Genomic DNA, 12,159 nt, shown 5'->3' with positions numbered 1-12,159 from the left:
CAATAAAAAGAAAAATGGTAGGTGTAACCTTAAGAGACAAGAAGAGAGCAGAGTGGATTAGGGAACAAACGGGGGTCAAGGATACCATAGCTGAAATCAAGAATAAGAAATGGACATGGGCCGGGCATGTAGCGCGTAGACAAGATAACCGCTGGTCATTAAGGGTAACTAACTGGATTCCCAGAGAAGGCAAGCGGGGTAGGGGGAGGCAGAAGGTTAGGTGCATGCAGATGAGATTAAGAAGTTTGCGGGTATAAATTGGCAGCAGCAAGCACAGGACCAAGTTAACTGGCGGAACATGGGAGAGGTCTGTCTGCAGTGGACGTAGTCAGGCTGATGAGCATGATGATGATGGTGGTGATGATGATGATGATGAAACGAGATCTACGTTGGGTAGCCGACGGTTTACTGACACTATTCGAGAGCTCCAGAAAGCTTGCGGTCATTGTGCGGGCAAGCAGACGAGGTTCTCTTGCATCATTCGCTATCGATTGATATGTGGGGTTTAACGTTCCGAAACCACCATATATGATTATGAGAGACGCCGTAGTGAAGGGCTCTGGAAATTTCGCCCACCTGGGGTTCTTTAACGCACACCCAAGTCTTAGCACACAGGCCTACAGCATTTCCGCCTCCATTGGAAATGCAGCCACCGCAGCCGGGATTCCATCCCTTGGCCTGCGGGTCAGCAGCCGAGTACCTTAGCCACTAGACCACTGCGGCGGGGCCAGCATTCGCTGTCGGGGGATGAGTTCAATATTTCGGGGCTTCTTTGTGGGCGCACAGTAAAAGCCGTACTTTTATAAAATGTTTAGTCCCGCTTACTAGAACTTATTCACCGTTATTCTACTCGGGCTAGTGGGCCAGTTCGGGTTGCGTCGGTTCACGATGACTGAGTGCACATACTCGAGATTGGTTGCGTAGGCGAATATACCATATCTGAGATCTTACAATAATAATGACTTGGTTATTGCCAATCGCGTATGCACACGAAAAAAAAACGCAGAGCAACCGTCTTCGGCTAACCGGTTAGCTTGAGGAATTGAACAGCGTTTTCGTGTCGAAGAAAAAAGTAAATGGCGTGAAAGTAAACATACAGATGTTTGTTTTCGCCGACGTGGCAGAATGACGTGAGGTACATTTTCGCAGACAAGACTATTTGGAGGAGAAACGAAGGACGCGTCTTTTTGTATTTTCGAAAGAAATGTGATTGTTATTTATTTATATATTTATTTATTTATGCATTTATTTATTTATTGAACGATTACCTACATCGTCATGTAGGCATTACGCAGGGGGGGGGACATAATCAGTACAAAGGAATGCGTAGCAAATATATATATAAACACACATAAAACACTTCATGAATTCGTTTTGAGACATCCGTCAACAAGATTATATAAAATATTTGGCTGTATGTGTCTATGTTGGATCAATATGGTAATTCTTGATAATATTGTTTGTTACAAGAAATATAATTCATATTTCATATTCGCCCTTGACAATATATAAATTCCCTACAGTCTCAATCACTCTACGAGGAAGGCCACACTAGTAGCTTCTCTCACTTCCGTATTCCGGGTAGTACAAGTGATCTGTTTTTTTTGCATTTTACAGGCCTGGCCATTCAGTGGGGTGCTATAGGCGACGTCGGCATTGTCCACGACATCATGGGCAATGACTTGGTCATCGGCGGATCCGTGGCCCAACGAATATCTTCCTGCATGGAAGTGATGGACTGCTTCCTTAGCCAGAAGCACCCGGTCGTCTCGAGTTTCGTCAAGGATGACCCGTCGTCCCGGAGTGATCCCAAGGACAAGCGGGACCTTTTACTAAGTGCCGCGCACATCCTTGGTAAGAAGTGGTGTCTTATATTTGTTCATCACCGTCCTTAAATGCTGCGAAAATTCAAGCTCTTTTTCACAGAACTGACACATGCACCACGTCGTCACGTTAGTGCAGCGTCACACAGGCTGCGATCTTACAGAATCTTTGTCGCGGGACGCCTCTGCTGTCGCCTCGTTTTCATCCAGGCATCAAGGACCCTTCGAGTCTCAACCCGAACATCAGCCTCGGCGAGTTGGGCATCGACTCGCTCATGAGCGTCGAGCTGAGGCAGCTCCTGGAGCGAGACTACGACCTCACCTTGTCCATGCAAGAGATTCGGCAACTGACCGTCTCCCGTCTTCGAGACATAAGCGAAGGGAGAACTGAAGGATTTGCCACGCCACCTGGAGACGTTACCGACCCTGGCAGGGATAAAGGTGAGATGAACAGCTGTATAGGCTAGGTTATGAATCGCTCCAGAAAAACTCATTATGCATTCGCCCAAGACAGGTGTCTTAGACTCAGCTTGCGAGCAACAGTGAAGAAATTGTCTACTGCAAGGGCCGGGACAATGCATGGGTAGGGACGAGGAGGAGGTAGGGACGAGGATGCTTCTGACTAATTCTTATCTGAACCATGCACGATTCACACCCAAGTGACTTCAGATCGTAAAGCCGTCACTGCGGGGTAACGTGTGATTAGAGCACACGCTTTGGCGGTGTCCCTCGTTATGTGAGGATAAAAACCTCACAGAATGCAGCTGGGTCCTCAAGAGCTTGGAATATCAACATCAACCTAGGGCTGTCCAGAGAGCCTGTGGTGTGGTGATTATGCTAGGTCTAATGTCCGTATTTGCAAGCGCTCCTCGACTCGAAACTCGACCTCAAGACTTTTTCGAGCTGCCTAAATTGCAACTCGGAACAGTCCTCAAGGATTCGTTGAGGTCGAGTTTGAAGTCGACGAGGGTTTGTGAATATGGGCGTTACTGTACCCACGTGAGAAGTGCCCCGTGGTGGCACATTCAAGGGGTGAGGCTTCTCAGGACACTTTATATAAAAGTTCTTCGTACCGTACCACTATAATCGTTTGAAAAACCGACAGTAGACCATCGAAAAATAAAGAAAGGTTTCGATAGCTGCCCCTCCTATTAATAGTGTGATGTAACAAATTGTACAGTGTCAATTTTTATGAAAAGGAACGCGTGAACGCAAGGCCCGCGCGCTCCAGCGGCTGCTTGTAGCGCGTCCAGGAGCGATAGCAACTACATCCTCTGATCCTGCCGTCTCAACTGGTCATTGGTGATAAGGAACCGGCGGAAAGATTGCAACCCCCTCCTCCTTCAAGGCAATTCCGTCACCGCCGTGAAGGAGAGGCGGTTGCTATCTTGCCACCAGTTCCATATCACCAATGACCGGTCGAGATGACAGGAATAGAGGCTGCAGTGTGGTTGCTATCGCTCCCGCTTGAACGCGTGGGCCACGTGTTCGTGTGTTCCCTTTCATGAAAGTTTACACTGCGCATAAATACAGTTGCCGACATCAGCTCGCTATGGCTCGCAGGTAGCGCAGTAAGCGTGGTGGTCCTGCAGAAACTCGGTGCAATCGTGATACCGGACCGCGTCATTGTCGAGTTAAACGGCATAGAGGGACCGACGCCGCTGTTCATCGTGCATCCCATCGAAGGTCACGTGGGCTCACTGTCGGAGCTTGCGGCGTGTCTGCGCCTGCGCGCCGTTGGTGTTCAGTGGACGCCCGACGTCACCACTCACAGCATCGAGAAAATGGCTGCCGTCTACGTGCAGGTACGTGGTCTTTTTTTGCACTTGATAATATTGATTGCTGTGGTCTAGTGGCTAAGGTACTCGGCTGCTGACACGCAGGTAACGCGATCGAATCCCGGCTGCAGTGGCTGCGTTTCCGATGGAGGTGGAAACGCTGTAGGCCCGTGTGCTCAGATTTGGGTGCACGTTAAAGCCCCCCCCCTCCAGGTGGTAGAAATTTCCGGAGCCCTCCACTACGCGTCTCTCATAATTATATGGTGGTTTTGGGGCGTTAAATCCCACATATCATCAATATTGATTCCTAATTTATACAGAGCTTGTAGGTTACTTAGAAGTGTGGCAGCTTGGGCTAGTTGGTATGACATGACGATAGTTATAGCGCGAAAACAAAACAACGACACAGAAACAAGAAGTACACGACATAGCGCTCGTGTCTTTCGAGTCCTTCTTGTCTTTGTGTCGTCGTTTTGTTTTCGCGCCATACCTATCGTCTTGTATGTTACGTCGGTTCCTGCCTTCCGTCCGCCATTACCGAGCACACAGGGCACATACGACTCGCTCGCAGGATTTCAAGCCGGACGGTTGTGCCCTCGCGATCTCCAACGCCAGCGAGGCTCCCGCCGACTGGTTCGCCCTCCGCGGTCTCCTGACGCCGTGTAGCTCTCGCATTGGGGCACCCCGCCCTTGGACTGCTTCGACCGGATCCCCACTTTCCTATCTCCTTCTTTTTCTGTCGCTTGCCTGTCTACTTCTCCGTCTATTTTCCTTCTATATTCCTTTTATCCCTCCTTCCCCCCACCCCTATAAGGCACTGCGCCGTGTCGCCTGAAGGCAGACAGAAATTAGGTGCCTTTTTCCTCTTTCTTCTAACCACTACCACCACCACCACCACCACCAGTGACCGCGCCATGTTGTTTGGTGCAGTGGATCGCTTGACATTACGCTCGAATTCGTGATCGTTTTCTTTGCGCTCATGACGAGGGGAATCGCCGAGGACATTATGCAGCCGCAGCAGCGAAGCAGTGTCGACTGCGAAATTCGAATCATCCGTGTCTGTAGTGTCCTGGTCCGGGGTGTTTCGCGTAAGTGGGTGGGTAACAACACCGCACGAGATTTGGAAACAAAACTTGCCTGTTATGAAGTGACGTCTGCACACGCGTGCATCGTTCAGTGTTTCGAGATACTTTCTGTTTATGCGCGCGTAAGCTAGCTGCTCCGGTTCTCGGACAGCTCTTTCGAGCGGTCGCACGGGTTGGTCATCGCATGTGCCCGTATCTGGGTCCTTTTTATCTCGTTTAAACTTGTCGTGTGGCAGTGAAATATTGCGCAAATCGCCATTGTAACGTATGGCGTTGATGCGAAAAGCGAGAGCCGTGCAGCGTGACTAGGCGTCGCCTCCTGCCATGCGCGCAGTAATTGCAGTGCGGGCCTAGCTCATATCTCAGAGTCCTGTGGTGTAGCGCACTTGCAAAGGCGTGTATACGTGCAAAGGCGTGCAAAGGCGTATACGCTCAACACCAAGTTGAGCGCGAGATATATTGTTTAAAATAAAAGGTTGAGTGAAAAAAAAAGATAGACACGTTCTCTAATGTTGAATTCCAATGGCGAATTCAGATCAAGTTCTTCTGCTCTGAGCGGAGCAATCACATGAATTGTGTGCTCCCAATGGCAGATTGAGAGCAACCGCAGATCACGGATTGCTCCATGGAGCGAGAAATCGGTGGGTTTGACCGGAAGTTCAAGTGACGTATTCTGTGTGACCGCCTTTCGTCCAATCACCGATGGATGTCCGGAAAACGCTTTGCGCTCTCTCGCACCCTCTCGCGCTTCGTCGCGAGATTTCCACTCACCAAGAGCTCCCGTCGAGACAAGTGCGTTCCAAACGCAGATTTGGCGATGAGCGATCCTGCTCGGATCCGCGCACTTCATTCGCAATCCGACCCAGCGCTCGCGATCTTCCATAGGAATTCAACATAAGGAGGCTACTGGAACAAGCGCGAGCTCATACTGTTTATTAATGGGCTGAATAGTTTCACAAAATTTAATTTTCGAGTAGGTCAAACAGACTAGATGAATAACAAGCTTCACTAAACATACAACTGTAATTTTACAATTTTCCACTCTTTGGTATAATTACATTCAAATTCACTCGATAATTTGGTTCACGCTTTCCGTTTTCAGACTCACTTAATCGTACTACTTTTTTGCCGCTTGTATTACTTTTTTTACATTCAGTGTACTACAAGTGTTTGTTTTGTACTTTCAAAATACAATGCTTACAGCAGGCAGGTTTAGCTACGTGCTGATTCACAAATAACCTGGAAAGTTCACCAAAAGGCCGAAAGCGCGTAGTTGTTATCCAGGGGCTTCTTAGCCCAGAAGCGGCTTTTGTCGAGGTACGGTAGCATTTTGCCACATGTGTGGTGAAAACATAAGATATGTTGCACACTTTCGATACGTTTTTTCTCAACTGAGCGGCGCAGTGCTTGTGTTATCTCGACGCTCGAATCTCGAGCATAGCTTATAACACGCAGGCAGCTCTTGTGGTGTAACCGCAACGAAATGGTTGCGCCACCTGCCGTAGCTACAGCAAAGCAAAGCTGTCGCACACAGATGGTGGCACTGCTCCGTTTCCAAAAAGTCGCGTTGTTTTGTGGGTCCCGTTATGAGAGAGAGAGCACCATCATGCTCTTGGATGAACGGACCCAGCAGGCGTGGTCGGAACAAACCAAACACGCATTTATTTAACTAATTTTAGAACGACGATATGGTCCGCCGAATCATTATAGCATAAATCGTGATCAACACGCTAGGACATCCTTACACAATATTACCATACACCCCAAAACATGACAAGCACAATAACACACCCAAGGCGGTGTCGCCAACGCTTGACTTACCACCAGGGCCCCCGACGCGCAACCCGCGGTGCCACGCACCGGGGACCCACGCTAAAGACAACCGTTCGCGACAACCGCTAAGCGCAGAAAAGACCAGCTTATTTCTCGCTCACTGCAACAAAGGCTTGTCGCCGTTGGCGTTATACCATGATGATGATGATAGTGGTGATCAACGCCCGCGAACACAACGCCACCTACCGCCCGGTAGTTGTAACTCGAAATGCGGCTTTTGGGCGCGACATTTGCGCCACGCCGCGCAAACAACTTTACAGGGGATATCAGCGCCCCCACAATTTGAACACGAACGCCGGACGCTATTCATTACGAGGTCTATGTCCCCTGTTCCGGTGCTTCTTTCCAGAATAATCTTTCAACCCACAGCCTACCGGGGCCCTAGCAAGGATATACAGTAAGGTTCTGTCTCTCTCTTTATCTCGCCAACAAAGCAGGGATTGTAGACGCATGCAGACCAATAGCTTTCCTAAGTAGAATATATCCCACCCAATTTAGAGAAATATGTCCATGGTGTTCAAACACACCGGCATTCGGCCAGATAACAATAAAGTGCACCAAGAGGCCCACACACATCGACAACCCACACGCTACCAACCATCCAAACATGCTACACAGGCATTAGGAGCCATGTCTTGCGGAAGTAGCTGAGCAGAGCCAAACAGCTTTGCTTGACCAGGCCCAGCGAGCCGCTCGTACCAGCGCAGCCTTAGACTTGGGGCCCGACAACAACTGCCTGCATCTGTCCTTTTTTTTTGGCATAAAGCTTCTTCCTCCTCTACTGTTTATCTCCTTGCTAATATGGATGCGTCTCTATTATACGTGGTGACAGCCCACGAATTCCGTGCACGATCCACCCAGAACACCACTGGGAACATGCCAAGATAGCCGTTCCCTGCGAGGGTTCGTCTGACGCATCCTATGGCTCTACGCTTGCGTATGAGTGGTTTGCTAATATAACTGTCTCGCTCATACAAAAAATCAAACTTCCTGGATTTGTGTGGATATAATACGACTTGGGTAGCGATCGGAACATAATTTTTGAGAACGTTCGGGTTATATAACCTGAAACCACGGACACAGAAACATACCGGTACGCCACAATTAACGGTTTACAGCAGTCACAAAGGCGACCACGTCACGGAAGTCGGCGACCATAGCTGGCTGGCACATGTTCACATATTATATTTGCGTGGTACAGTGGTACTTACTGCTCTTACATAGCGGTTGTTTCTTGTAGCCGTTCGGCAGTTACGTGCAGTAATGAACGCGCGCTATCGTATGCCTGCAGAGGATTCGCGAGGTGCAACCGGAAGGGCCGTACCACCTGGCAGGATACTCCTTCGGGGGCATGGTTGCCTTCGAGATGGCCGTACAGATGCAGGCGTCCGGTGAGTCCGTCGGTAGCTTGACGTTCCTAGACGGAGCACCTGGTTTCATGGACCGCTACACGGCTCAGCGAAGGAGTCGCTCGGAGGTCAGCCGGGAAGAACACGAGACCGACCTCCTGGTTCGTTTTCTCTGCTTGTACCTGGACCTGGATGTTTTTGAGGTGCGCTATATACAACCCTGATTCTTGGCCGGCTTCAGCGTGCTACCTGCCTGGCTACCTGCCTGCCTCTCTGTCTATTTGTCTCTCTATTTGTCCGTTGTCTCTGCGCATATTTGCCTATCATGGCCTACCTATCTGCCTATCATATAGTTTCATGTAATAATACATGGAGAGAAATCTGGCGTTGCGATTCTTGTACTCCCATGGAAATTATGGGGCGTACAGACTTCGTATTAGATTGCTTTGGCTATTTAAAGAACTGTCTACAACTTTTTTTTCGACAGTTTCAGCACTTTTTTTCCAACACACTCTTCGCGCATCGTGGGCAGTGGGACGCGGTGTAAAGCACTGAAGCAGTGCATTTGTCGTTCAAAAAGGCTGAAGACCGTTAGGTCTCTTGATTTGCTGTGACGTTTGAGATTGACAAGTCGTATGTGACCGTTTAAGCGAAGCGTCGACCACTCACCGCTGCGCATGCATGTAGCGTTTCATGCCAGTGCAGGATATTTCACCGAGTTCATGTTTTTTTAAGGGCGTCTTGCCAAACTTCGTTCAAATCGACTGACAGAGGACGGCGAAGCTAAGTTGACACACCGTCACACTTCTCTGTCTCGACTTCACATCAAAGCAAGGGGGGCTTTGGGGGCACGCAACTTGGACAGATGCACCTGGCATTGCAGCAGAAGAAACATCAGGTGTTTCTCACCTAATAGTAAACTGTTCATGATGAAACAAGCGCAAAAATACACACACTCAGAGAGGACTTGTCTGTGTTAAGCGCTTGTCTGTGTCTTCTCTGAGTGTGTGTATTTTTGCGCTTGTTTCATCATGAACCTTTACCAACACGCCCAACTGGCAGTCATCCTAAAGGTAAACTGTTATTGACATAAATAAATATCACGTGCTTTGGAGGGAAGAACAAGCTTCTTTGTTTTCAACTGTTGTAAAAAAATAATTCTTTATATCTTGATACCAAATCTGGAACGCAATGGCAAAATAATACATAGCCTGGTGGTAAAATTAGTCTAGGTTTTTTTTTCTACCTCATGCTTACAGCAACGTTTTTGCAATGAGTTTTACGTACAAAAAATAAAGCAAGTTTTAATGGGATATAATTTCATATCCCTTTGTTTTAAACTCGGCAAACAAGCGTCGCGAATTTCAAGAAGGGAATCCATCCGAAGCCTGTACTTCCCATCACTCCTATATGAGAGTATACTAGCGCCCCTGAAGGAGCCCGCGTCGACACTGGCACCGGATTCCTCTATATGTATTACTGCATCTAACTCTATGATGTCAATCTATCTCGGTCTGTCTGTGTTTGTCTGTTCCATTGCGACGCTCCCTTTGGCATAGACAGAGGAGCTGCAGAGGCTGGTACCGAACAGCCAAGTTTTGATTCTCTTCTGCGCACAGATAAGGCATCAGCTGAGCGAGCATTCCACTATCGAGGACAAGCGAGAAGCCGCCATCGACGTCCTCCTCAGCGCCTGCGGCCAGGACGAGGCGCGACCTTCGCGCGACGTAGTGGGCGCCGCCATGCGACGCTTTTACGAGTTTGGCCGGGCAGGCAGCCTCTACCGTCCCCGGAGCAAGTACAGCGGCGACGTGCTACTCCTCAAGCCGAGCCGGCTTCCCAAAACGGCGCAGGACCTGACATACGACTACGGTCTTTCTGAGGTACCGGTTTCAGTGAATGAGTCGGTTGGATATGTACGCACCAAGCGTGATCGCATGCGAGGTTCTTGGCGCGCTGAAATCTGAACCCACAAGCTTCGATCGGTTGTCGTTTCGGATAGAAAGGAACTAAACTATAGACGAATAACCACAATTTCCCTGAGTATGATTCGAAGTATATGGTGATTTTTTTTCGTCCGCTTTATTTACTTTCAATTTGGGTCGAAATCGTTATACTGCAGTTGGAAAATTTTCGAACTATGCCTCTCGGCTTAAAGGAGTACTGACACAAAATACCGAAGGCGAGATAAGGAGCGAATTAGATTTATGTAACAACAGACACATCCACTGGATATAAAGGGCAAGTGTAGCCTAGAACATACTTAAAATAATTTTGAAGTGCATGCCGTGCGACTGAGCGAGATGCTCCGCCCTCTAGGCGCCGACATCAACGCGGCGACAATGCAAACGAACCTACGTCACGACTTTGTGTTGGCTGGTTGCTTGCACTTGCGCTACGTGGGATTTCTTCCTCCGTGCCTTCGGCTTTGCATGTGGTGGCTGTCAGTGGGGGCGCACGGTCGCGCGCGGTTTTACGTCACAGTTTTGTGTGGTCACGTGGCCATCTGTGTTCACCTTGCCGCCCGTACTAAAAAGCATTGAAACCGGCGCATTGAAATCGGAAGTGCGGCTGGGCGCTCCGAAAAACGTATATAAATTAATAACCATCGCGCATTCGCCGAAACAAGGTTTCCAGCCGTGATAAGTTGGTGATAAGCTAGCTATTAAAAAAAAACAAGGTGCAAAACTTTTTTCGATGTTCTTTTAGTTGTCCGTTGTTTGTGTCCGACAAAGAAACCGACCCCTCGAAAAATTTCTCTTCCTTCATCCTCCCAACCACTAACGGAAGCACTGTCGACAGGAAAACATTTCGTCCCGTTTTTTTTAAATAACGAAATTATTTTTGTTATGCATTTAAGATGATGTTGATTGCTGCGGTATTTCGAAGGTGTATCGGTCAGGCCACCAAATATTACGAATAAAAATAAAAGTCTCAGCTTTGCCGCAAAGGCGAAGCAATGAACGCGATAGCGACAAATGGGAAGGTCTCGCGAAGAATGGCAAGCAGATCGAAACATGCCCGCGTTTCTCACGCACAAATGACGCGCGAAACGTGCTCACAAATACAGATGAACGTGAATAAGAGTCTCGGTTGTTATTTGGCTGCGTCTGAAAAGCGCTCCCTTTTCGCAAACGGAGACTGTGGAACGAGTTCAGTGACCATTGTGGGCCAGGTAAATACAACAGAATCATTCCGGTGAAAGCCCAAGGTTTACGGTTGTCCCCACCGCGAGATAAGCGAGCGCATGCGAGAACGACCCCTCTCTGCGGGGCAAAGTACGCGTGGGAGATAAGAGCGCGCACCACCGCGTCATGATGATCTGGCGACGCGCGCTCATTGCGCCATCTCGCTGGTAAAGCTGAAAACATGATAGTAGTTCCCCCCGAGATTCCCATCGCCAGCAGTAAGAGGAAGATATAAATAGCTTGCCCTTTGAAAGCTCAAGGAGGTGCTCCTTCATGGCTCAGTGGTTGACGCCTCGCACTCAGAATTCAGAGGTTAGAGGTTCGATTTCGGGTGCTAGAGTCTTTTCCTGGATTATTTTTTTCTTTCCTGCACGTTCATATATATAGATACGTATACATATATTGTTTATGACGGCGATGCCGACGCCGGCGGCAAAATCCAGCTGAGATTGTCCATATAATTGCTATCACAATAAAAATGCTTAGGCTACCCTGTACATGCACTTAACACGACTCGAAAGTGAAAGTGAAATACATCTTCTACAGTCGATATATTGACCCTGTCTTGCCATCATTCGAATGCTTTATGCACTGAGCGTTGTTTAGCATTGCCTCCAAGACTGGAGGCACCTCACGTGGTTTCGCATTGCCTCCGTGATCGGACTGCTTTTGAGCAAGCTATGAAGTCGCGTGATGACGTCATAATGCGACGTTATGCCACGTGACGTCATAAGTGCGACATTTGGCAATCTATGACGCCATGATAACGCCACATTGAGACGTCACCACGCGATGATGACATTCTTCATCATTTTTTTTATTTTGTTCAAAACAAAATGCCTCACAGGCTCATTATGGGGCATTGAGTCATGGGGGTGTCAGTATATACAGTGCATAATAAATAGACAAAAAGTTAAAAAAAGAGCAAACGGAAAAGAAACAAACAAAACAAATGATAAACAGCAAAATACAGCAAAGTTATAAAATATTAAAACGCACCAAAGTCAGGTTATCACGAAAAGTTTCATGATTGGAGATGGATACGATGTGATCTGAAAGGTCGTTTCAATGTGATGTGGCTCGAGGTAATGTTGATGAGTTAG

At 48.3% G+C, this 12,159-nt stretch overlaps 1 protein-coding gene across 2 annotated transcripts in view; it reads left to right on the top strand.

The window, feature by feature from the left end:
* Positions 1 to 12,159, top strand: part of LOC119179992 (fatty acid synthase-like) — an 81,356-nt gene that overhangs the window by 68,319 nt on the left and 878 nt on the right. For both annotated transcript variants that reach the window (XM_075868702.1, XM_075868701.1), the window contains exons 24-28: positions 1,618 to 1,854; positions 2,034 to 2,264; positions 3,387 to 3,628; positions 7,811 to 8,071; positions 9,488 to 9,751. In XM_075868702.1, the coding sequence (XP_075724817.1) occupies positions 1,618 to 1,854; positions 2,034 to 2,264; positions 3,387 to 3,628; positions 7,811 to 8,071; positions 9,488 to 9,751 (1,235 nt within the window). The remainder of the gene's footprint in view (positions 1 to 1,617; positions 1,855 to 2,033; positions 2,265 to 3,386; positions 3,629 to 7,810; positions 8,072 to 9,487; positions 9,752 to 12,159) is intronic.

The sequence above is a fragment of the Rhipicephalus microplus genome, chromosome 7 (genome assembly GCF_043290135.1).
Source record: "Rhipicephalus microplus isolate Deutch F79 chromosome 7, USDA_Rmic, whole genome shotgun sequence".
NCBI lineage: Eukaryota > Metazoa > Arthropoda > Arachnida > Ixodida > Ixodidae > Rhipicephalus > Rhipicephalus microplus.
The sequence above is the reverse complement of the archived record's forward strand: the minus strand, read 5'-3'. Positions and strand labels throughout refer to the sequence as shown.